Genomic DNA, 25,755 nt, shown 5'->3' with positions numbered 1-25,755 from the left:
TGCTGTATGGCAAAAACTGCCTTTTTTTTTTGAGGGGCTTCTCTTGGGTAAACTACATCTAGATGCTAATTTCCGTCAAGTGACCTTTGGCCTTTGCTTTCTGTGCAGTGAGATTATAGTTTATATCATTTAAATGCCATTGTAGCTCTGACAGCAGAAATCAAAAATAATAAATGGTCATGAGCAGAACATGTATTGCAGATAGGGGAACCAATGGTCCTTTGGAGTAACGGAATGGATTCCAGCAATCAAAACCATGTTGCATGCAACTATGGCAGGCACATAGAAAAGAAAAATTCAGTGCACAAGGAACAACAAAGAGTGAACTCTACAAGCGTTTTCTGGCAGGATGAACTGCATCCGACTAGCCCATGGATGAAGGACTAGCCCAACTCCATGGTGAAACCATGCACAGATGGAAGTGCTGAGAACGACAGGCGGCCTTTGATGTCGTGTACCGTTTGCCCTAGCCTGTGCTGCTGTCTTGAACATTTTGGGCTGCAATTAATCACCATTTTCAGTTATTCTAACAATCTACTTTCGTAGGTGTGCACCACGCAGCCTGTCGTAACCTGTCCCGTTATTAGCGTGCGTTCCAAGTGCGTTCCACGTTGCGATTGCATTTATTCAAAGTGAGTTTGGAGGTGTTGATGAGAAAAATAAATCGGACATAATTTCTGCAATATGGCGAAAAAAACTGTGCGAAAATTAGACAAGTGGTTTGCTTCCGAAACCATCCGAAACTGACTGCCTGCTCGGTAAGAAACTTAATGCATTGCGCCTTCGTAGCGGCACTGACATCAACGCCTTTGTGCAATTTTTTTTCGTGCATGCATGTGCTTCCATGCCGCTTGTTTTGGGTTGTGGTCCACAGCGCACTGCAAAGATATGCGTTTCTCTTTTTGGTCCCGGTAAGTGTCTCCATCCATCCCGCGGTAGTTTTTGGCGCTGCTCATAGCGGTTACTTCATTCGTGCATGACAGTGAGTAGCCACAGAGGCCTGGCTTGGTTTACAAGTGTCGTTGACGTGCGATAGGCATGGCGACCGGCTCCATGTGCTCTTAGCTCGCGAAAAGGTACAGATTTATTAGTTTTTTCAACTTTTTTTTTTTTTTTACAGCAGGCAACTGCGCTACAATGCTCTGCAAGGAAGTTAAAAGAATAACACTGATCTAGTAGTGCGTCAAACCGAAGTCGCATAACCCAATGACCACTTCGCCGACAGGGATTATTGTTGTCCTGCTCTAACCACAGCCACCGCGGTGGGTTCAGCTACTTGGTCAACTTCGTGAAAACCGTGACTGCCACTCACGTGCAGGATATCACTCACGTGTCGGATATTGAGAGATGAAGGGAGAAAACAACGTTTGAGTCGCATGATGCAGCAGCTATCACTGAATGGACTCATTCGTGCGGTTGATTGAGGTCGTCGCTCGAAACTAACTACCCACTAGTAGACTCAAATTCTGGCTCACGCGCAACTACGCGCAGCGTTGCTAGCTATTTTTTTTCCTCTCAATGTCCCCTATTCGGAACAGCGATGGGGCCAGCCAATTTGTACTTTGGCAGGGATAGCTCAAAGTTTTGCCCCGTTGCGTTGCGTTTGTTCGCGCCACACCTGTCGTTTTGAATGTGGCAGAAGAACGTGGTTTTGAACATAATAATGACATTAGCTTGAAAAACCGAAGTGGTATGCCAACTGTTCATAGAACTGTATTTGGCCTCTCATGGTGCTCTGTCCACCAACGTAGTGGGGGGAGGGGGGCGGGGCGACAAGGGCTTTGCGCTGTACTAAGGGTGGCATGTTGGTTCCGATGTAGCTGCAACTATTGAGTGACATTTGTTTCAGTTTCATGTACTTTTCTTTTATGGCCGTTCTACAAGGTGTGGTGGTAAAGTGTTTTCATTTTGTCAGCAAGCACAGTGGGTTCTGGTTCATTTGAGCCGCTAGTTTATTTAAAGTGACGCTTCTATCCTGCCAATATCAGAGCTTTTCTTAATTGGAACAAATTTACAGCCCCCTTCATTCTTGAATTATTGAGTCATCTGTACATAGAGCTTTATTTTACTGTATTTTAAATGCATGTAGTGGGACAGAAAAAGACAAGGTCTTTGTCTTCCCTGTCCGTCCTCTTTTTTTTGTTGCACTGCATGCATTTACAATAGTGATATGAACCAACTTGCCCAGCAGAAAGTATTACTGAACTTTATTATAATACTGTAAGTGTTATGGGCTCTTTAAAGAAAAAGGGAAGGATTTTGCATTGGCATATGGGATGCACAAAGGTGATAACATTGAGTTATTATTTTGAAGTTGCTCGTTAAAGGAGATTTCTTCTGCTGTTCATTTTCCCCCAAGATTTGCCAAGCCTTTGCTGAATTCTTCAACTCATTCAAGACTTGTGACAAACAGCTTTGTAGTCAATGCACATTGTTTATCCGCCCGCAGTCTTGTGAACATTACTTTTAATACAGTTTTGACTGCTGAATACAGAGGCTAAACTCTGCAGGTTGCTTGGTTACTGTCTTCATGATATCTGACGCTGATAGGGTGCATAAAGTATAAAGAAAGCTCCACAAACCTCTTTCACCATGAAACGAAAAATTGGAGGCAATACAGCCATGATTTGTTGTTCTTTACTCGCTTGGTTTGTCACATCACCTGAAAAGAAGTGGTCAGCAGTTTTGACTTGGCTGTAGGCGCAGTACAAAGACAATGGGAAGAAAAAAATCTTGGATGCAGTAGAGGCATGTTTTGTTAGATACACTAAGCAATTTTTAATATGCTTTGCTGGCATGATATACCATACTCTCATTTTAATGCGAAAAGTGGATGTTGGCCAGACAGGGTGGTGTATCAGTGTGTGCGTGGTGGAGTCAGCAAGGAGGAGTCCTCACATTTGCTGAAAGGCGTATGATAATGAAAGCAGTGTTTGTAATACAAAATGGTGATTTGTATTAGTTTGCTTTCTGCAGCTGTTTGAGAGCACGACCAGTCTTATCTTGCCCCAGCCTAAGTGGTTTGACTGATAACCAAAATGCAGTCAAGATAAATATGCGCTACAGTGTCTGGTGGTCTAGTGTGTACCTACGAGTGGGGGCATATATGAGGTGTTTCACCTAATCTGTTTTGCAGTTTTCAAGAATAGGCTTTTTGAGTTAGAAGGGTGCTTTTTTCGGCTTAGCATTGTCAGCGGTGTAGCACATTAGAATACAGCTAATACGGGCTAACTTAGTAGGCTGGTTAATATTAAGTAGCTAACGTTTTAACTATAGCTTTATAGTGGGCTGGTTAATATTAAGTAGCTAATGTTTTAACTATAGCTGTGTCAGCATGCTGCCGAAGGCAACGTTTCTCGCCCGGCCCAGGGAAGTTCCGAGAATCCGCTAACTGCTTTGGATTTCGGACAGCACGCACTCTCTACAGATTTATGGCCGGAGGAAAGCAGACCCCGACAAAAACACACCGCGCCTGCAAAAAGACAGCATGTCAGAGCCACGGGCTCTTCACAGAAAAGAGGGGACCCCGCGACGCCTCCCGCACTCCGAAGGGAAGAGGGGAACCTCACGCGACCGCGGAGGGAAGAAACGGACCGAGGGACACAGAGAGACGGGCGCCAGAGAGACAAAGGAGAGTCGACACAGAGTGGACGCGGCGAGAGCAGCGCAGTTCACATGGCGTGATCTCCATTGAAAGCGTTGACTGGCATTCCTGTAAATATTCTAAAGCGACCTCACTAAACCAGTTTTAACCACCCATTGAGTGTCCACTAACATGACGCAGCCGACAGGATGTCAGTCCAACACAATCTCTGAAGACGCAACGGCCCAACGGCGAACCTCCTCGACGCACTCCGACTCAACGGTCGTCTACTCACCGCTGTGCTTCGTCGACCGCAACCTCCTGGGCACCGCTACGAAGAGACAGCTTGTGGACGAACTGAAATCGCGTGAACTACCGTGCTCCGGAAGCAAGGACCAGCTAATCTCACGAATCCTCGAAGATAACATTCGACAACGAGTCTCCGACGAGATGGACACGCCAACGACAAACCAGGCTGCCAACGACGACGACAGGCAGGTGTACCTGGAGGCGCTTTCCACAATCAAGGAGTTCCGTGCCGAGGTGGAGATCGTGCGAACGCAGCTCGCCCAAGCTACCACAGCCATCGCACCTGGAGTGCATGGCAACGCCAGCCCAGCTGTCCCAATGCCGACGGAAAACGTCACGAGTTCCGGACGAAGCCCGGCACAATTCGGAGTTCCTGCTGACGGCACGAGAGCTGGAACGACGGAAAGATCACCAACGGCAAGTGGCAATCACGCACACTACGACCTGGGGCCGAACGGCAGTGCACAAATACCGCTGCCTTGCACCACCATTGACGGTACACCAAATATGGCAGCTATCCTGGCAATGATCGCCACCACGCAGGCGCAGCTAGCCACTGCATTGACGAGGACTCCCGCAGCCACGGCACCGGTGCAGATCCACTCTACGGGCGACACGTCATCCGCCATACCGCTTTATGACGGATTTCCGCAGCAGAGTGTGCACGGCTGGATCTCGCAGGTCGAACGCATCGCAGCACTTGCGCACTGGACGGAGTCACTAACGCTAGCCAGCGCAGCGACACGTCTGACGGGAGCTGCAAGAGACTGGAACAGCTCCTACGGAACGAGGTGCGACAGCTGGCACGAGTGGAAAGAAGCCCTCGCCTCCCGCTTCAAACGAAAGCTCTCTATGCAGGATTTTCTCGACCTCCAGGCCAAACGATGCCTTGAAACCACAGAGTCCAGCGTGGAGTACATGTACTTGAAGAACGCAGTACTTGACAAGGCGCCGTACCCGCTGGCCACCGAGGAAAGGATCTCCCTCATCCTGAGCGGCATCGGCGACGACACCTGGGCGAATCCACTCGCGCCGCAGTGTTGCACCGCGGTGACCGAACTCATTGACCGTGCAGCTCAACTTGACTCGCGACGCCGCACCACAACAGCAGACACCCACGACGTCAAGGAAGAACATCCGCCTTCTACGAGACAACGAGGCCAAGCCAGGCGAGTCAGCGAGACGGCTAACGCTCCTCAAAACGAACGATGCCAGTACTGACGACCTCTCCAGCCAAGATACCGTACAGCAAGAGCATCTGGCAGCAGCAACGACACCAACAGGGTCGGGCCACCCATCAGGCAAGCAAATTGCTTTTTGCAGTCTACCGGCGGCACGTTGCCAATCGTTGCCGGGCACGTAAATAACAGACCGCTCAAGATCTGTATCGACAGTGGAGACAACGTGTCAATCATAAGCGAAGATGCCCTGAGCCCCGACATCCGCACGCACGCCCGATTGGCTTCGGAGGAAATTCAAGTGTTGAACCGCTGCATTAGACCGAAGCGTGCGGCAACGTTGGATGTTGAAGTTGGAGCGACGAAAGTGTGTCTCCGAGACGTCGTGATAACACTGCTACCGAAATCAATCGATCTCATTCTCGGATCGGACTGGCGCCGCGCTGCGAACGTCGACGTGACTTTTCATCCTACTAACGATGTGACTCTCGTGCAAGTCACCAACATCGTCAACGCGCCATCGAGCTCGCAGGGCCCGGCTCCAAAGTTAAGACACACGGGAGAGGCTTTGGTGGCTTCGTTTTTCCATCAGGCTAATGAGCCTGCTCCCGACGCCTGCGGCTTTGTGCAGCTCTGTGCGAAGGTCCTTCTCCCCGATGTCGACTATATGACTCTAGTGGAAGGCGCGGTGACCACGCAAGCAAATGAGAGAGAGAAAGTGAAGAAAGTTAACCGTTCATACCCGATCTTCCAGAAACGCTTGCACCTGAGGACAGGCGCAAAATTTGGGAGGGTCGTGTCAGCATGCTGCCGATGGCAACATTTCTCGCCCGGCCCAGGGAAGTTCCGAGAATCCGCTAACTGCTTTGGATTTCGGACAGCACGCACCCTCTACAGATTTATGGCCGGAGGAAAGCAGACCCCGACAAAAACACACCGCGCCTGCAAAAAGACATCAGCATGTCAGAGCCACGGGCTCTTCACAGAAAAGAGGGGACCCCGCGACGCCTCCCGCACTCCGAAGGGAAGAGGGGAACCTCACGCGACCGCGGAGGGAAGAAACGGACCGAGGGACACAGAGAGACGGGCGCCAGAGAGAGAAAGTTGAGTCGACACAGAGTGGACGCGGCGAGAGCAGCGCAGTTCGCACGGCGCGATCTCCATTGATAGCGTTGACTGGCATCCCTGTAAATATTCTTAAGCAACCTCAATAAACCAGTTCTAACCATCCACTGAGTGTCCGCTAACAGCTGTTAGTCTTCTTATTTATTAAGAGGCGTGTAGCCTACTGTAATATTTAGAATTTCAATGATTTAGAATTTTTAGAACTAAGTTACCCTTGGTGCTGTGATTCAACAAATTTTGCCTGCATCATGTCAAAATACATGGTCTGTTCTGAAAGTAGTAGGACTCATTTTTTTAAACAAAATTTATTCAAGAGAATAGTACAAACGATTACAATTTTTCAAGGTACCACCCTTCCGCACCTACACGCTGCTGCCAATGAGTTTTACAGTTTTCGTATGCCTCCAGGAACGCCTGGACCGGAATGCTGTTTAGCTCCCTCATCACGGCCTGTTGAACCACCTCTACCGATCCGTGATGTTCCCCCTTGAGCGTCGATTTTATTCTCGGGAATAGAAAAAAGTCTGGTGGGGCCAAGTCGAGGCTGTAGGGGGGCTGAGGCAGCGTTGCCGCCTTGTGCTGGGCAAAAAATCGGGGTCCTCATTCACATGAAGAAGATCCTACCGGTTGGCCTTTTCCTCCTCTGACAACACTCCCGGCACCAACTTCGCGCACGCTTTCCTCATGGATAAGTTTTCTGTCACGATCTCAAAAACATGGGTTTGAGGAATGCTCAAGTCATCAGCAATCATTCTGATACTCATTCTACAATCACTGTTTAAGTAAATGTTTCACTCGCTACACATTTTCGTTGGTCTTGCTGGTCGAAGGGCGTCTGGAGTGGTCGTCTTCCTCCACTTTTTCCTTACCTTCTCGGAACAGCTTGTGCCACTCAAAAAACACCTGATAAAAGGCCGGAATACATGGAGCGTTTTTACCGCGGCGAGTCGTCGATTTTCGCCCGACGGCGTAGATTTGACGCCCGGCGTCGAGAAAAACGCCCGCCGCCGCCGATCAGGACCGGCTAGATTTTGACGCGCGGCATCCGGTGAGACCGGAAGCGGCGGCTGAAGCGAGCCAATAGCAGCGCAGAAAGACCGCTCTTCCGGTCCTCTGCCTGCCGCTAGGGACTCTACTGCCGCCGCCAATATGGCCGCCATGGCCGACGAGCTACGCCGTGTTTTTGGCACGCAAATGTTTTTGTCGTGAAAATGAACTCTTCGTCAGACTTGAAATGTCGCTTTTTTTAGAGAACACGGCCGAATCTTGGATCGGAATGCCTGCGCTCCCTCGCTGAAGCGAGTGTATCGAAGAAAACCGCAGCCGCTGGTGTCCGCGGCTGAGCGGGCGTCGAAAGGTACGCGACGGCATGTATTCGAGCACGCAAATCTTTATAGATGCTTAAGCGCGCGTGCTTAATTTTGCACAGTGGTGTTGAAGTGAAACTTTCCTGATTTTTAACAGAATGGTCAGCGTTGCTGTTCTCACAGACCTCCTTGCACAGTTGGTGTTTGCCACTTGTTGATCAGATTTGCTTTCGCGTCGAGGGTTGCGCGGCGGCGTGCCGCCGCTTCAACGCTCCATGTATCTCCAGCCGGGCGTCGCGCCGCCGCAACGTTTTCTGCCGCGCGAATGTCGTCGAAAGAAACGTCGCATGTATCCCGGCCTTTACCCATGGAACCGTCACCGTAGGCCTCCTTAATCATGTTGTGAGTCTCTTTGCCCGTTTTACCAAGATTTACTCAAAATTTGATCGCGTATCGCTGATCCAGTAAACGCTCGATGATTCTGCGTGACGAGACGTTTCGACAGGAGTTCACAGTACAAGCGACCTCCTCTCTTCAACGCCCGAGAGCCGACTGCCGATTTTCCCCAGCATCCCCAATATCCCCCTTCAACGATCCTGCACGCGCAGACCACCTCTCGTCCGCCCGTTCGCCCAGGAAAAAACCAGTCCTATTACTTTCAGAACAGACCCTGTACGTGCACTTTCGACAAGCTTGCAGGCAAAGCAACCTTTCCAATGCATGTAATTCGTCGAAGTAACCAAAATTTGTTGGGCCACAGCGGGGAGGGTAACTGCGTTTTTGAAATCATAAAAGCTGGTATCGATACATACATGGTCTGTTCTGAAAGTAGTAGGACTCATTTTTTTAAATGAAATTTATTCAAGGGAATAGTACAAACGATTACAATTTTTCAAGGTAGCAGCACCCTTCCATACCTACACGCTGCTGCCAATGAGTTTTACAGTTTTTGTACGCCTCCAGGAACGCCTGGACCGGAATGCTGTTTAGCTCCCTCGTCACGGCCTGTTGAACCACCTCTACCGATGCGTGATGTTTCCCCTTGAGCGTTGATTTTATTCTTGAGAATAGAAAAAAGTCTCGCGGGGCCAAGTCGAGACTGTGGGGGGGCTGAGGCAGCGTTGCCGCCTTGTTCTGGGCAAAAAATCGGGGTCCTCATTCACATGATGAAGAAGATCCTACCGGTTGGCCTTTTCCTCCTCTGACAACACTCCCGGCACCAGTTTCGCGCACGCTTTCCTCATGGATAAGTTTTCTGTCACGCTCTCAAAAACTTCAGTTTGAGGAATGCTCAAGTCATCAGCAGTCACTCTGATACTCAGTCTGCGATCATTGTTAAGTAAATGTTTCACTCGCTAGACATTTTCGTTGGTCTTGCTGGTCGAAAGGCGTCTGGAGTGGTAGTCTTCCTCCACTCTTTTCTTACCTTCTCGGAACAGCTTGTGCCACTCAAAAAACACCTGATCTACTTATGGAAGCGTCACCGTAGGCCTCCTTAATCATGTCGTGAGTCTGCCCGTTTGAGCAAGGTTTGTACAAAATTTGATCGCGCATCGATGATCCAGTAAACGCTGCACGATTCTGCGTGACGAGACGTTTCGACAGGGGTTCACAGTACAAGCGACCTCTTCTCTTCAACGGCCGAGAGCCGACTGCCGATTTTCCCCAGCATTCCCAATATCCCCCTTCAACGATCCTGCACGCACAGACTGCCTCTCGTCCGCCCGTTCGCCCAGGAAAAAACCAGTCCTACTTTCAGAACAGACCCTGTACAGTGGACTACATACATACCTCTCAGAAAATAGGAAAACTGGCAGTTGTAATTGGAAAGCCAGTTACTGAATGTTAGTTAACCAGTCTGCTGGTTAGCATTATCTTAGCTCTATTCTGCTGTGGTACACTGCTGACAGTGCTATGCTAACTTGAAAAGCCTATTTTTGAAATTGCAGAGCATCTTAGGAGAAACACCCAGTATAATTTACAGCCTTACTGCACTACAGGTATGCATCGAGAACCTGGCCTGGCTGCACATGAGATTCGGGGGTTCTGGAGTAAGGATTGAGATGAAAATCTGTTTCTATTCTTCGTGCACAATACAATGCACTATTTATTTATTTGCTCTCAGGGGCAAGGCCTTTTAGATGAGAGTGGTTACGAAATGGTGTGAGGCTCCCAAAGCTTTCAACCTTAATGCAGTTGAGCTTGAAGAACTGAATTTGACCTGTTTGAATAGGTTACTGCATTCTGATGTCAAAAAGACTAATTGAAAACGAAGGGTTGATAAGGAAAGAAACGTAAAAGAAAATGAAGTTGGGTATTACGACCAGCGGCAGTTTTCGCAAGCAAAGTGCAGTGACGTCAAGAGAGTTTTTTGTGCGTCGATCCCCGAGACTGGGTTACGCCGCCATTCGTTCACTTCCAACAGGGATCACAGAGCCTTTTTCTTTCTTGACATCTAAATTTTGAATTGAATCCAATTTCTTGGCAGTAAATGCATCTTCTACTGCAGGAAAAGCATCAACAAAGCCAGAAAGAGCTACAAAACCAATTTTTGCCAAATAAAAATTTAGATGGAATGGTCGCGGGTTTCCTGTAACCGTGTTGTCTCTGTGGGCATAATGCAGGCATTGATCAGGGTCCAAGGCATCGTGATGCCAAGCTGTTATGTGCCTGGATGCCGGTCACGCTCACGACTCAAAGAGGCTGGCGTTACCTTCCACGCGTAAGTGCGTTTCATCTCTTTTGTATCTCGCACAAGCTGTAAAGGATACATGCTTGCGCAATAGCTGTGTCACACTGTAGAAACTACACAGCCACGACGTTATAGTTGTTCTGTCCAAAACTTGTGTTTTTACTACAGCTAAACTTCTGTATAACAAAGTCAGTAAAACCCATACTTTACTTAGGAACGTTGAAATTTCGCTGCATTGAAATTCGTCTCCTAGCATGCAGAGAGTCCTCCACTTTTCTCGCCATCAACAGTTAGGTTATGCAATGTTTTCACTGACATAGCGCTTACATGCATTGTTTGTTGCAAGCTCACAAACTGCCTCAGCACACATCTTTCATATTGAGCATATTGGAGGTGATGGGAATGATGCACTAATCATCGTTCAGTTTTGGTTTCGCTCTCATCGTCGTCATGCGAGTTTGAAAGCAGAACTACCATAACACGCCAGTGTGTTCTGCTGCTGCTGCTGTCGCCGTTGCATCCTCATGGAAGAGAGGCAGGGAAACAAAGGAGTGAAAGCCAAGAGGGAAGGAGCCAAGGAAGCCAGTGACGTTGGATTTGCAAGCCACCGCGGTGGCTCTGTGGTTATGGCACTCGGCTGCTGACCCAAAAGACACGTGTTCGATCCCGGCTGCGGCGGTGGAATTTCGATGTTGGAGAAATTCTAGAGGCCTGTGTGCTGTGCGATGTCAGTGCACGTTAAAGAACCCCAGGTGGTCGAAATTTCCCGAGTTCTTCACTATGGTGTCCCCCGTAACCTGAGTCGCTTGGGGTGTTAAATCCCCATAAACCCTAAGCTCAGTTTTGCCCGCACACCTGCGCCCTTTTCATGTTGGCAAGAGCAAGAGGATTGTTCTCCCATGTAGCACCCATTGAAATGAATTCGGGCTTGTGCCTTGTTGCTGTTTTATCACAAGTGCGAGCACATGTGTCTGTATGTGCACGCATCTTGCAGGTTGGAAGTCCGATTCTTAGGTGTGAAGTGCCTTCACAGCTGATGGCACTGACCCTTCATTTTGTTTATCTTACCCTTGCGGTTTTCACATTATGAAGGGGTGGGGCTAGGGGAACAGACAGAGTTCCGCTTGGAAGCATGGTACGTAGAAAAAATATTGAAAGGAGCTAAACACGCAATAAAATTGAACAGTACAAAAGAGAAACCCTGGAATTGCAGTAAAGTTGTGGGAGAGCAGTGGATAACAGTTAGTCAGACCCCAATAGCATGATTCAGTTTGTTTTGAAACGTGCGGGGCATCAGTGATGCATGTGACAGTCTGTGAAAGATGATTTCATTCACAGCATGCTTTAGGTGGGAATCAGTTTGAGTGAGTCGCTGTCCTGCAGTGAGGAACAGCAACGTTTTGTTGAGTGTGGTCTGTGCAAGGCGAGGTGAAGGATGGCGCCTTTGCATAAGATAACTTCCTGGCTTCTGGTCCTACCCAGCTTTGGGAATCGAGAAATCTGTATGCGGCCAGTTGTTATTGAGCACCGTGTGTGACAGTGGATTTTATGTTTTGGGAAATGAGGAGTTTGTGCTGCTCCAAGGTAATGTCAGATTCCAGCGTAGCGGCCATTGAAGGGAAGGCGAAATGGTTTTTTGACAATTTGAGGTTATTCGAGAATTCGAATCTATGAAGCTTCTTGGTAATGCATACAAAGTAGTTTTGCGCTAGCATTTCAAATGGTGACGCACTCACCCATGAAAACCACGACGATTTTCAGGCTTCTCCTCACTGCGCTGGATAACTGCGGGGAAACTCGTGGTGACGTCAAAACTGACTGCATTTCAGATGTCCACTGCCTTTGTCTACATGCTGCCATGCGTCTTCCGATGCTGCCAGGCAATGCTTCATGAGCTTCACCTTCGACAGCATTCTTTTTCATCCTTGAAACAGCCACTTCTTCGCTGGAAACTTAGCACCGCCGTATGTGACGTCATCACTGGGGCCTCTGCCTGTTGCTGTGCACTGTGGAGAAGCCTGAATGCCGATGCCCCTTTAGTCGGCGATTACATCACCGTTTCAAATCCGAGCGCAAAAAGATTTCGCATGCTCTGCCTACAAGTTTCAAGCATTCGGCTCAGCTACAATAACCGAATTCTAAAACTCTTCAGTTGCCCTTTAAAGAGGAAAAGAAGGGCACTAACAACCAGGCAAGTGGCGATGGAGCAGCCACCATGAGGACCGGCTGTTAAAGGGACTATGAAACAAATTTATTGAGATTACGTAAAGATAGGCAATCCATCACTCGTCACTCCAGCGCAAGAATTTTTGAGCTAGCATCAATAACAACGAAGTTATAGGCGATTAAAAATCACCCTCCTCCTCTCCCCCCTCAACTCGTACGCGCGGGGTACCATAAAAAAATTAAGAAAACAGCTCCGGGACTGGGCTCCGCCCATGAACACGTCATTCGCTGACATTCGGTTTACGACTTCCGGTTGTCCCACTCCCGAGGAGCAGCGTGTGTCGGCAGCGTCTCTCCGGTCTCTGCGCTTTCTTGGCTCCCGAACTCGCGACAGAAAGAGGCGGCAGAGGTAAATTAAAACCATATGCGCGAAGGCAATGCCCTCGCTCGCGCTTGCCCGAGGGGGTCGCGCGGCCGCTCGAGCAGACGATGTTCACCGCTACCGGAAGTGTGCCCGTGACGTCGAAGCTGCCGCGGCTCTAGCGAATGACAGCGTGTGGTGGCCTGCCGACGTCATGGGACTAGTGACGTCTGTATTCCCGATTTTGGTTTCAGAATTGCTCCCTACGAAGACACCAAGCGGCCCGCGAATTTTAAAAAACACGATTTTTAAAAATTCATAATAAATTGCCGGCTCAGTTCCGAAGATTCATACTTGGTGTCAATGCTTCTGAGCATCACTTCTAACATTTACAAGCGGCTCTTAATTCTTTTCATGGTCCCTTTAAGACCACTTGTGAAGTGGTGTTTGACACCTTGCAGCTTCATCTTGCATCACCCCCAGAACTCAAGACACAGTGCACTTCTTAAAGAATAAAAGAGACGCTTCCTTGGACCACTGGCTGTGCGTTACACCTGGTGTTGATTTTAGGCAAGACAACTAGAGCTGCAGGCATTGCTAGCCGGCTGTGCTGGTGCCCGTGCCAGCTTGTGGATTTGCTCAATGCTACGTTTGCCAGCTTCACTCGTTCTATCCCAGATGGCTTTGCAGGCGGTGTGCTTACCACTATGATAATTGTGATCTCATTTCCATCTGCCTGCTCAGAGGCAGCAGCTTTCATCTGAGCACTACGTTTCAGTGCCACTCAGGCACATGGTAGTTTAATTGCGAAAGCAATACTATGCCAGGTGTCGCCGCTTCACAGCCTACCCTTCACGGTCAGTGGTCGGCCATGTGACTACTGGCGTCATACCAGAGCTAGAGATGGGGCACCAAGTTGGCTCTTCAGTGCGCCGCAGCTAGACTTCGCGGCCGAACAACAGTCGGTGGTCGGTCATGTGACTACTGACGTCATACCAGAGTGAGAGATGGGGCACCAAGTTGGTTCTTCAGCGCGCCGCAGCGAGAACTTCGCGGCCGGTCGACCACCTGCGAACGCCGGCAACCGATTGGCGTCACACAAGTTTCAAGAGCTTGCAGGCCTTGCTGCGGTGATGGATGTGTGTTGCAGCGTGTGGTATGACGTCATCCACAGACATCCAGGCGCTATCGGGTGTAGAGAAAAGTAGCGCCTGCTCGCCGGTTCTTCGGTATAGCTATGGAAGACTTCGGACGCGAGTCAAGATTCTTGTGTTGCGTTACCGTTTAATCTGATGGAGGCTATGGATATTGAGGATGCTACAAGTTACACCATATTGGTTTCGCAATTACCTAAGCTTAACCAAAGCTAAGGCTTGTTTTCTTTAAGATTTGTTGCAAGCTATCAATAAAATTTTTTTTTTATGTTCAGAGCACAGCTACTTCATTACACCGAAACTAGAAAATGAATGGTGTTCTGTGGACATGGAGTTGATAGCTAAAATACTTTGTTACATTGAAGATTAGATTTCTTTACACTGAAGTTAGCTGCATCAAGGTTTAATCTCTCAAAAATACTCATCTGTCTCTTCCTATTTCTGAACAGGTTTCCGAAAGATCCCGACAGGAAGAAGCAGTGGGCTGAGGCTGTCAGGCCTCACCAGACCGACTGGGAGCCACAGAAATCTGCACGTGTGTGCTCCAAGCATTTCCTGCAGGGGCACTTTGACAGAACGTCGCTGGTCGTGGTTCGCCTTCGTGAGGATGCCGTCCCTGCCCTCCTGGTGAGAGACGAGTGCACCGATACGACAGCACACTTTTCTCACCTTCGCCCCTTTCCCAAGGGCTGGAGAAATCTTGCCCCTCCCAGGGCACTGGCTTTGTTGTTTGGCTTTGCTCGTGTTACCTCTTGAGTCATGTGCCTTTATTTAGGTTTGGTTTGCACTCTCATTGCAGGTGTGTGATGTGACTGATTGTTTGATTCCAACAGACACCTCACTCCCGAAAACTGCGAGATGATGATGCTCCTGCAGTGGAGGTTGCAGGCTCCTCACCTGCACACACTTCTGATTCCACTGCGCCCTTACAGGTGAACATGCCTCAGGCTTTACATGTTAGCCACACGCACTTACTAGCAATGAAGTTTTCCAGTTGGCGACATCGCTTTTTTCAGAAGTGTTGCCAACTCTCTGATATAAATGTGATGGCAGGGGAATGGAAGCTAGAATTTGTCAACTGATCTAAACAAAACTTTTTTTGGGGGCCTTATTTGTTTCTCCTTGTTCATACTCCTGCTTACATGCTTGAAGTGGAATGATGTGCTTTTTGTTTTTTCGTTTGTGTAATGATCAGTCCGTTTGTCAGTGTAGAATGGACTAACCCACAGTCAGTTGTGGATGACTACTGTGTATTCGTAGTCTTCTGCCGTGGGTAGGTCAATGTTACCAGTGATTTTAGTTCAAGAACGAACACCGTTCATAGAATAGCGGCATGTGAGTTCTTCATTTGGGAAAGGGCGTCGCATAGTCTTTGTTGGCATTTGAGTTTACTAACGCGCGCCTGGGGCCTGGAAACACTTAGTGTCACAGACTGGTTCTAGCCATTTAGGTGGGCCAGATTGAATGATGGGACATGGATGGCGCAGTGTGTCTAGTCTGCTCCTCTGCCCATCATTCAAACTGGCCCACCCAAATGGAATGACACCAACTAGTCCGGCAAGCTGCCATCTACGCATTCATGCATGGTTTGGCTAAAGAAAGCAGGATGTCCTTGGAAGATTGCAGTCCAGCATGTTCGCACACTGCACTGTCACAGTGCTCTGAAGCAAGTCTCTGTTTCTGGTCTGATATTGTTTAGCCCATACATGCTGTGAATTTTGTTACAGGGGCCCGGCCAGGACCAAACATCTGAGAGAGTTTCCGCTGCTGCCGACGAACTTGAGCAGCCGGAGGTGAGAGCAACTCTTGGTAGCTGCACACCTGAGTATATTGCGTGCAGTTCACTAATCATTGTGAAGGAGAAAATACTGAACGAAGGAAAGGTTGAGCAGTTATTCAGATACAGTAAAAGCCTCATTGCTACATACCCGGTTCATACGATTTCCCGGTTTTTATGCTCAAAATAACATACATTCAAAATGTCCTATACAGTTGCATTAGTACATTTCTCCCGGTGAATACATTCCCGGTAAAGGCGATTTCCCGGCTACTACATTTAAAATGTCACCGAACTGTGGTCATATAATACATTTATAGACCAACCGCACAGTGGGCCGATCGTGATGGCATGCAACATGAGCCAAAATGCAGCGGCAGTCACCTGCCTTCGTGGCTTCTCTGCAGTGCCTAGATGCAAAGAGGCGAAGCACTACCACCACCATCGCCAACAGCAGCAAAAATGAAAATGGTGTGCTAGAATTCGAGAGAGCCGTTGTTGCGGGCATGCACTCTACCACTAAGGTTTCTTCGCGGTGCACACGGGTAAGGGTGCGAAGCATCTATGAACTACAGTGGGCCGGGTCTTGGGAACATAGCATAGAAAGCAGAAGCGCTGGGACAGTCAGCTGCCTGGTGGCTTCTGTAGATGCCGCTAAAGGACCTCCCGCCTCTGACCTGTAGGGCAGCGCCCTCTATGTGTATCCTTTTTGTGATCGTGGGAGTGCGCAAATAAAGTCACTTGTTGTGTGTCACTTGTGGGAGTGAGTAGTCTCCTTGTAGCCTCCTCACATCCAGCCCACTAGGCCTAAGCGGGCCTCAATATGCTGTCAGATAATGGCAGTGTGGAGCTGTGTGCTCCAGCTAGTGGCAGAGACTTCCACCATGGCTAGCAATGGAGGTTCCGGCAACAGGGACGCGGCGTGTATAACGGCAGGCTTGAACACCAGTGGCACGGATGGCGAGGCGTTGTGGTGTGGTGTTGCTGTGTGCTAGCCTGAGACTTCTGACATCTCCGACGAGGAATCATGGCCTTCTTGGCTAGCTTAATACGAGGCCTGCGCTTCTGGAACTTCCACGACACCTGAGGATGTCAAGGTACGCCTGCTGCTTTACTGCATGTGTCCCAAGGCGAGGCGTCTCTTGCATTCGTTCTCTCATTGCATCTTTATTTATGAGTTACACTTCTACACCACACTTCTGACACCAAGTCGAGGCCCGGTTAGGCCTAGTGGGCTGGATGTGAGCAGGCTACAAGGAGACTACTCACTCCCACAAGTGACGGTCAACAAGTGACTTTATATACACACTCGCACCATCACATACAGGATACACGTAGAGGGTGCTGCCCTAAAGATCAGAGTAGGGTGCCTGGATGCCTGCTCGCCTCTGCTTTCAGGGTGGGGACACTCTTTGTACCATCCTGCACTGTCGTTTCCCCTTCGCAGCGGCATGTTGGGTCCCATGCGCTTGTAGCGCACTGCGTGTTATGGGTGTGGCACGGTTTCTGTGTGGCTGCGTAGCAACTGTAAAAATGCAACTTAAGGGGAGACGCAGGTCGTAGAACAGTGAAACGTGGTCAAAAAATCTATTTTGAGCAAAACTCATTTTCGGAACGTTTGACCGTTAGAGAACCTATTCTCAAATTATTAACGCTAAATTCGGTCGGGAAATATGATAAAATCTGCTTTCAATATACCAAGGCAGCCACGAAATGCCTTTAAAAGGGTAAAATTTGTTCGAACTTCCCGCGTGCGCCATGGACGCTGCAGCGGGCCGATCGTCGCCATCTTGTGCCTTATTTGAAGCTGTTTTCTTTGTGCGCAATTCGCGATATTGCAAAAGGGCGTTGCTCAAGCAAAACGGCTGCCCTAGCCGGTTTTCCGCAGGCCGTTTCCGGGTGGCTGATTGGCTCGCGCACGGCGCACTTAAAAAGCACGCCGTTCCGCGCCTGCCATTGGCTGGCGTGACCGGCGCGTCAATTTTTTTTCTTTCTCTTTTGCGTTCACCGCCGTGGCTGTTGCTACATGCGCGTCTGCTTTTGCACTTGTTTTTTCCGTATTTCTGCATCGTGCCTGGAGTTTTTCCATGCGATCGAGATGAAGGGAGACACCCGACTTAAACCGTGCACGCAACGAGGTTTTGAAAGCCGAAAGAAATGGCCATGGAACAAAACGCTGAAGGCCTCGGCCACAAGTGCGCCGTTGGGACCTGCGTTGAAGCCAGTGCCGAACTCGCTGGATCTGCGGGGATTGTCAGCCACGCTGCTTGCTGACGACACCGCGGGACCAAGTTCCAGAATGGACTGCATCCCGGATCATGGTACAGTTCGTGTTGATGCCGCGTACTACTCTGCGGCGGAGCAGGCACAGCTTGTTGAGCGATCGGCGTACGCGAAGTCTGCTCTGTCGGAAAAGTCAGCGACCCAGCGCAAGTTCGAACTTCTTGGCGTCAGCGCTGAGTGCCAGACCAGTGATGTTGGTACTGAGTTTGTGATTGTGGACATGAAAGTTGTGAACAGCTTTTTCGCGCAAGCGAAGTGCGGAACCTGCGGCACAAGGAAGTCTGACTTTGAGCTAGGCTGCAGACATGGACTACAGCTTAGCTGTAAAGCTCCAGCTCGTCTGCGGCAGCTGCAACTTCGAGAAGAAGCAATTTTCTTCCCCACGTGTAAGTGGAACTGCCAACATCACTCCCTTCGAAGTCAACATGAAGGCCATGAAGGGAATACAAACGATAGGCAAAGGCGTGACTGCCCTTGCCGACTTTTGTGTCTCTATGAACCTGTCGCACCGAAGTCTGCACCGCAAGACCTTTCAGGGACACCTGAAAACTTTTGTGAAAGCCTGCGAGAGCACAGCGACCGCAAGCAAAGCTGCCAGTGTGGCAGTCGTCAAGGATCTCTATGGAGACTTCTTGAGTCCAGTTGGGAACATTGTCATTATTGTTGATGGTTCGTGGATGACCCGAGGTCGTAGCTCTCACATCAGTGTGGGCTGCATTGTTGAGCTGTACACTGGTCTCGTGATTGACCACATTGTTTACTCGAACTTTTGTCTCGGATGTGGCTTGGGACCACAGCCACAAGATGAAGGGTACAGTTACTGGCTCGCCACCCATGAGTGCCAGCGAAACATCGATTGCAACTCTCTCCGCATGGAAGTGGAGGCTGCGCTGACCATGCTTCGGAGGTCTCTGGCCAATCATGGTCTGCGCTACACGACCATCCTGTCTGATGGAGACAGCTGGACTTTTTCATGCTTTGTCAGAAGCCGAAGTGTACGGATTCATAAAGATTGACAAGAAGGATTGCATCAGCCACGTTCATAAGCGAGTGGGGACTGCTCTGCGGAACCTGCTTGATAAAAAGAAGGCTCAAGGTGAGTCCCTTGGTGGAAGAGGCAAGCTGACGCAGGAAAGGATCAAGAAGATCACCAACTACTACGGCTATGCCCTGAGGAGCAGCAGTAATGACGTTCCAGGCATGAACAAGGCAGTGGAAGCTATACTCCTGCACATGACCTCTACAGGTGATGCCCCGAACCACTCCAAGTGCCCTGAGGGTGCTGACTCTTGGTGCAAGCAAGTTCAACAGAGCCTTGGCCAACGGCGAACTTCCACCTCCATACACGAGTGCCCTCCCGCCTTGTGTTGGGGCTGCTCTGGAGCTAGTGTTTGCAAGGCACAGCGATGAGAACCTGTTGGCACGGTACAGTGAAGAAAAGACGCAGAATGTGAGTGAGAGCCTACACTCTCTCATTTGGACACAAGAATGGGAATGTTTTGTTGGAAAGTGTGAAGTGGTCTGCTGCTGAGGCTGTTGCTATCTACAACCAAGGAAGGAGGGCAACTAATGAATCTATCACTGCAAGTCTGCCCTATGCTGCTGGTGGCTGCCTTGTTCGGTACGTAGAAAAAGACTCCCTGCATTTGCGCAAGGCAAACGGAGCCCACCGAAAGAGACTCTGACAAGGCGGCACAAAACAAGAGCAACTGAAGATTACAGGCGTGGACTGTTATGAAGACGTTCTCCAGTGGCACAGGCAGTGTGCTGCCTAACATCCAGGCGGTTCTTGAAGACAGAGTAGAAGACTTGTCGAGTGTCACACCCAACGGTCCTTTTCAGGACCACCTAACTCCTTGCCATGATGGGGGCTCGGATCTCCTTTGCTCCAGACTGCTAGGTCCCTCAGAAAACAGTTTTCAGGATTCAAAATATTGTCTTTAGAGCTTAACACCTTAGCCCTGCACTCCATTGTCTGTAAAAAAATCTACCAATAACTTCATGAGAAATTAATTTTTTTTACAACTTCATCGTGCTTACACCCTCGACATTTTTTTATTAATATTTCCTTGGATGGAATAAGGCACTTTTTGTTTTACTTTGTAGGGAAACAGATAGGGAATATCTAAATAAAATCCGTTGCTGAAGATTCTAACATTTTGTGTAGTCAGTGTCAAAACTTTAAATGCGATTTTTCTCAGATTCATGTTTTTTTGCCAATGTCACTGCCTTACGGAACTTTTCATTATGTTTTTGTGGTGCAATTTTAATAAATTTTACACCATTGAATTCAGAAAGAATTGAACTGTGGAACTATGCTATTTTTGTGTGGCTAAGTTGAAAATATCCAATTTTGTGAACAATAATACCAGCTAATTATATTCCGGAATTGCGATGCATTGATATAATTGAACGTTTTTATATGATGATGTGCAGGTGCCGTCAAAAGTAAATGGAAGGCAATATTAACGAAAAAAATTAATCATTGCCCCCTCAATTCATGCATCCTTGAATACATATGTGCAGCGCATGTACATATGTGCATTGTGATCGTGAGAATTGCACTGTGCACCAACAAACATGGACCATTATGCTTTAGATTGGAAGAAGAGCTGCTGTGCTATGTAATGGAAGTGTGGAACAATGGCTAGGTGTTGACAGCGGACATGCTGCGTGACTTCTTGTGGGATGAGCATGCACCAGAGCACAGCACCAGCTCAGAGTCGAAATACTCCGTGAGTGACGATTGAACGTAGAATAAATGCCACTCATTCCTTGATTGGTGTGTTTATTACTTTTGAAAAGTTTTTTTCGCACATTGCGTGCATAGGCCGCACCCCGGAAATTGACCATCGAATCTGGAAAAAAAAAGTGCAGCCCTTAGTTGCGTTAACACGGTATTTGCTTCGAATCCACTTTGAACCAAAAAGCCACTATTCGTGCACCCCTAGAATGTGGCCATTACACGCATTTACATGATAGTTTCATGTTGTTTCGTTACAGCAAAGGAAAAACAAATAAAATATGTTTCCAGGGTAGAAGCCAGGCACTGCCATTTTGATGTACTTTCCTTGACTTCAAAGGGCGTGTTTGACGTGTAATCTCAAACACGCGCCTTTACACTTAAAAAAACTTGCTTAGATCACGCTAACCCGCCCAAAAGTTGAGTACGCTTCTGCCATATGGGACCCTCAACAAGCATGCATCATAAACAACATTGAATCCCTGCAAAACCGTGCTGTTCGCTTCATCTTTTATTCACGCTTCACCAGTGCCACAGCATTAAAACAACGTGCCGAGTTGGAACCACTTTCATGTCGACAATATTTCGCTCGCCTAACCTTGTTCACAAACTGTATCACCATCCCACCTTCCACGACGACTTCTTTTTGCCACGCCTTGCAGTCTTTCCTCACCGTGACCACGATAGCAAAATAAAACGCATAACATGCCGCTAATTGCTTTACGCGAAATCATTCATTCCTCGCACCATAATAGACTGGAATGACCTGCCATCACACATAGCTACTGAGGTTAACTTACAATAGTTTCAGCATTTGTTAAAGCAAACCATGGACGAACAGATTTGGTATTTTTGTTGTATTATGTGCATTTACTGAGTATCTTATTCTGTGTTGTTTGTTGTGTTATTTGTGTACATTACTAGCTATATTTCATACTTCGTTATTATGTATATTTTGTTTCAAGTGCCTGTGTCTCATGCTTGTATCCCCCCCCCCCCAATGTAACACCCTTGCACAAGGGCCCTTAGGGGTATTGTAAATAAAATAAAAATAAAAGGTCATTGCCTTCATTGGTCTGTGTACTTGTGGTGTATCATATGTCGGCATGTTGGGCGTAGGTGATAAGCTGTTGCAATTATTGTTCCAGGGATTGCACCAGGTGCAAGGAAGCTGCGCGTCCTCCTCTACCATTAGTTCCGATGCCGCTGCTGCCTTTGAAATGTCATTTACAACGGAGGAAGAGGTGCCATCTGTGGAGCCAGCTGGAATGCCTGGAGGTGTTACGAGGGATGACAATGTCCCCATTGTGTTCGAGCTGACTGAGAACGACAATTGTGAAAAGGACTTAAGTGGATGTGGAAGCCCACCGCTTGCACAGTTGACAACAGACCGAAGTGCTTGCTCCTTTCAAATGTCCGTTGGACAGAAGCAGAGTGGCCCCAAGTCTGCAGTGAGTACTCTGAACGCATTTCTTGGTGTTCCTACAGATCTTCCATTTGCATTGCATTGATATGTAGTGGGGCTACTCTGCTGCTTCTTGATGCTGGCTTGATAGGCAGGTAAAGACTGCCATTAGTGCAGCGGCAGTGTAAGGATGAAAGCAGGGCAACATTCATGATTTTTTTTACCTAAAAAATGCCTGTTTATATTATTGTTGCCATAAATTTTCCAACGAACAGGGAACCTGTCCACAAAGGTTCATTTTGGTAAAAAGTTCGAAATTCCAAGTTAATTGAAGTGCTGGTGGGACACAGCTGAAAACTTTACTCGCGGATAGACTTTTCAAAGTGCACATTGTGCTCAACATGTACTGATCAGCGAGCACATGTTCTCATAGTTTTTTGCACTTTCTAATGCATGTGACCCTGCTGAAGAAAATACAGTAGCCAACCATTTTTTTCGGGCTCCAATAACTCGGGACTTGCACAATATTTGGGCTTAGCTGAGGAGCCATCACGCACCACATAGGACCCTGTACAGAGAGTACAGGAGAGAGTACCCTGTAGAGTTAAACCTGGGTATAACGAAATTGAAAAAAAAAGTCGATATTTTCCGTTGCATCCAGGTTTTCTAAAGTTGCATGCTGTTTTATGAGAAGAGTCGAAAGGGCACTGCAAAACGGAAAGCAAAATACGGAATAAATGTAGGTGAAATCACCCTGAAAATGTTTACGGAAAACAGCATTACTCGTCAGAAGCGCGACGGCGGTATTGTGGCTTCAATGCCAAACAGGTTAGGCTTTGCAGCACCTATTGAGTGGTCTGCTGCCAGCATACTGGCGAGCCCCTGGGTGCAATGTATTCTTGCATCTAGATTGGATGGGACTTGTATATTACGTACCGAATCACTGATATAGAGTAGCTGACCGATTTTTCGGACTTGCACAATATTTCGGGCTTCACTGAGGAACTGTCGCGCACCTCATAGGTACGCATACAATTTCACGGCCGATATTTGTGACTTCGTGAAGCCAGAAGTTTTGGACTGAATAGATGCCAACAATACTGTGGAGGTTGCTTTTCAAACCAAAGTTCGTTATTTCGGCCATATATAGACGGGAGCGGGCATCACTTTCACAACCAACCTGTTCTCTGCTGCCATGAAAGATGCCATCTTGGGTTTGAATGGAATCGGCGAGCGCCATGCAGGCGCTTAAGGAGTGAGTTGGACGGACTGGCTTGGATAGGCTTCGCTATTTGTGCTTCATCAGAGGTGATGAAAGCATGGCTATGGCTCAGACACAGTCTGATATTACCGCTTGTAGGCAGAACATGGGAGAGATTATTTTGGGTGAGTCGAAATGTCATATTATACGTCCGCCCGCTCGCCCATCCGTTCGTCTGTCCTGCCATCATCAAGAAAAGCGTATGGAGATGTGTTAGTGTCCCCAGTATTTAGCGTCATTCACTTCGAAAAAAGGTGCTTGCTGCATCACGGCGCTATGTGACGACTCTCTGATATCCGGAGGTGTTGGCCAATCGCGGTGGGATAAAGAGGACTCCTCTCCTCCTCTTCGATGCTGAAGCGTTCTCCAGCTTTTTAAGCATCTAGTGGCAGAGCGAGCCAGCTCTTCTGTGAAGGGTGTACAGTGTCTTGGCGCTCTGCCAAGTTTGCCGAGCCACCAGTCCTCTTGCAGGAGCTCTTGCCAAAAGTTAGCAAATACACCGTAATGTGATGTTATCTGCGCCGCAGCATCTTGATGCACTGCCAAAGTCTGCCCTGTGGACGGCGCGAAAGCTGAGGAATGCACTAGAGAAAGCTATATTTGTGTGAAATCTCAGCAGAGAAAAAGGAGAAACGCAGCTGAAAGTGCTTTTGTTTGTCACCTTCCCCTCTGGTGGGCTGGATATTCCTTTCAGTGCTGTTTGGGGTTTTCCTCCCTCCGTGGCTTGTACTTGTGTCCACAAATATTTGTCACTTGTTTGCAGAGGGACGCAGCCCTCCTCCAAGTGCTGGCCTCAGTGGGCAGGATTGCCGACCAAGTGGCTCCTGCCTCTGTGGACGCTGTGATGACGTCTCTTCTAGAGGACATTGAAAAGCCCGAGTGCCCGGCAGAAGTGCGTCAGATACTGTCAGACGTGCTTGAACTGCGAGCCACACAGTGGCAGCTTGGGTCAACGCAGTAACGAGCAGTGACATGGGACTGACAGAGTGGTGACGTGCCATTCAAGCCGGGGAAGACCTTGGAACAGGCACAACCAGTGCTTGTGCAGTGTGACCATTGGCAGTGTTCCTTCGTGGCCTCCATCCGGCTCTACAGACGTGTCTTCCTTTGCTGCGCCTGCTGCGGAAGACAGAAAAGTGAGTGATGTCATGAAATGACGACACTATTTTTTCTGATAGTTCATTCAAGACACAGTTACAACATATTACCGGTGCTTTGGAAAACATGCTTGCTTAAAGGTGCACTGAAGAGGAATCTGAACTCTTCTTTTTGCCGCGGGAACTCAATCTACACGTTCTGAGCATTCTTAGAAACCTCGATTTATTGCCCTGTGTGGCCGATTTCCCTAATTAAATCGAATTAACGTCCGGCTCCCGCCTTTTTTTTTTTTTTAATTCTGCCTCGTACGGTGGGCAGAGTCGACCAACGCTGGGAGTGCCTTTCACCCAGTCCCGTGGCGGCTTGCCGCTCTGCCATCGGCGGAGTAATACGTAGTAGTCCGTAGAAGCAAATAGTCCGCGCGTATTATTATTTCTGTGGGCTTATTTTGCGGTTATATTATCTGCAAATGAAATTATTTATTCACGGAAACCTAAAAAACAAAATTAAGCGAAAGCAAAGCCTTCATGGAGCTGGCTGAAGGGCACTCCACGCGTTGGTCGACTCCGCCCACCGTACGAGGCAGAATTAAAAAAAGGCGGGATCCGGACGTTAATTCGATTTAATTAGGGAAATCGGCCACACAGGGCAATAAGTCGCAGTTTCTAAGAATGCTAGGAACGTGTAGATCGAGTTCGCGCGGCAAAAAGACGAGTTCAGATTCCTCTTCAGTGCACCTTTAAGGGGGGACGCGACCTTTGAAAACTGAAAATCGCGAAAAAGTCGATTTTTGGAAAAGTCTGGTTGTATATGTCATGAAATGACGACGCTGTTTTTTCTCGTAGTTCATTCAAGACACAGTTACAGCATATTACTGGTGCTTTGGAAAACATGCTTGTACAAAAAAAAAAGATATACTATCTCGTTCCGCCTATCTGCCGCCACTCTTGAAAACTTCAGCTCGCCAGCCTCGCATTGGCGGTGGTCTCAACCACCGTCCCCGCTCCTGCAATGTGTCTGCTGTTCGCACCTGAATTGTGCGAGCAACTGAGCAGCGGTGATGGACGTATGATCGTAAGTGTCCATCTCATGGCTGTTTGTGTTTTATCGTCATGATACTTCTATGTGATTTGGCCTAATTTCAAGTAATGCAGCACTACAGTAGCTGACTGATTTTTCGAACTCCAGTAATTTGGACTTGTATATTTCGGACTCTGTGCAGTCCAAAAGTTTGATTTTCCGGACTGAAGTAGACGTCGACAATGCTGTGGAGATTGTTTTTCAACCAGAAGTTCGTTTTTTCAGCCTAATAC

The 25,755-nt window shown here is 48.3% G+C and overlaps 1 protein-coding gene across 3 annotated transcripts; it reads left to right on the top strand.

Moving 5' to 3' along the window:
* Positions 1-804: 804 nt before the first annotated feature.
* LOC149360430 (uncharacterized) lies at positions 805-24,519 on the top strand. Of its 3 annotated transcripts, none has more exons than XM_089569272.1 (7): positions 805-911; positions 10,127-10,228; positions 14,325-14,502; positions 14,709-14,807; positions 15,603-15,668; positions 21,827-22,129; positions 24,108-24,517. In XM_089569272.1, exons 2-7 carry the CDS (start codon positions 10,167-10,169, stop codon positions 24,303-24,305), a joined length of 906 nt encoding a protein of 301 aa, XP_089425398.1. In that variant the 5' UTR covers positions 805-911; positions 10,127-10,166; the 3' UTR covers positions 24,306-24,517. The 3 variants fall into 3 exon arrangements, with proteins under 3 accessions (XP_089425398.1, XP_089425397.1, XP_089425399.1); XM_089569271.1 differs by having other exon boundaries at positions 811-911; positions 10,127-10,224; positions 24,108-24,503; XM_089569273.1 differs by lacking the exon at positions 10,127-10,228 and having other exon boundaries at positions 856-911; positions 24,108-24,519.
* Positions 24,520-25,755: the final 1,236 nt, after the last annotated feature.

This window comes from Amblyomma mixtum, chromosome 2, assembly GCF_055824585.1.
Source record: "Amblyomma mixtum isolate Tamu chromosome 2, ASM5582458v1, whole genome shotgun sequence".
NCBI classification, from domain to species: Eukaryota; Metazoa; Arthropoda; class Arachnida; order Ixodida; family Ixodidae; genus Amblyomma; species Amblyomma mixtum.
The sequence above is the reverse complement of the archived record's forward strand: the minus strand, read 5'-3'. Positions and strand labels throughout refer to the sequence as shown.

Coding starts and splice junctions, on each gene's coding strand:
- LOC149360430 (XM_089569271.1), top strand. CDS start 831: ATGCATGTGCTTCCATGCCGCTTGTTTTGGGTTGTGGTCCACAGCGCA. Junction 14,503..14,708: donor ATGCCGTCCCTGCCCTCCTG/GTGAGAGACGAG, acceptor TGATTCCAACAG/ACACCTCACTCCCGAAAACT. Junction 15,669..21,826: donor ACGAACTTGAGCAGCCGGAG/GTGAGAGCAACT, acceptor TTATTGTTCCAG/GGATTGCACCAGGTGCAAGG.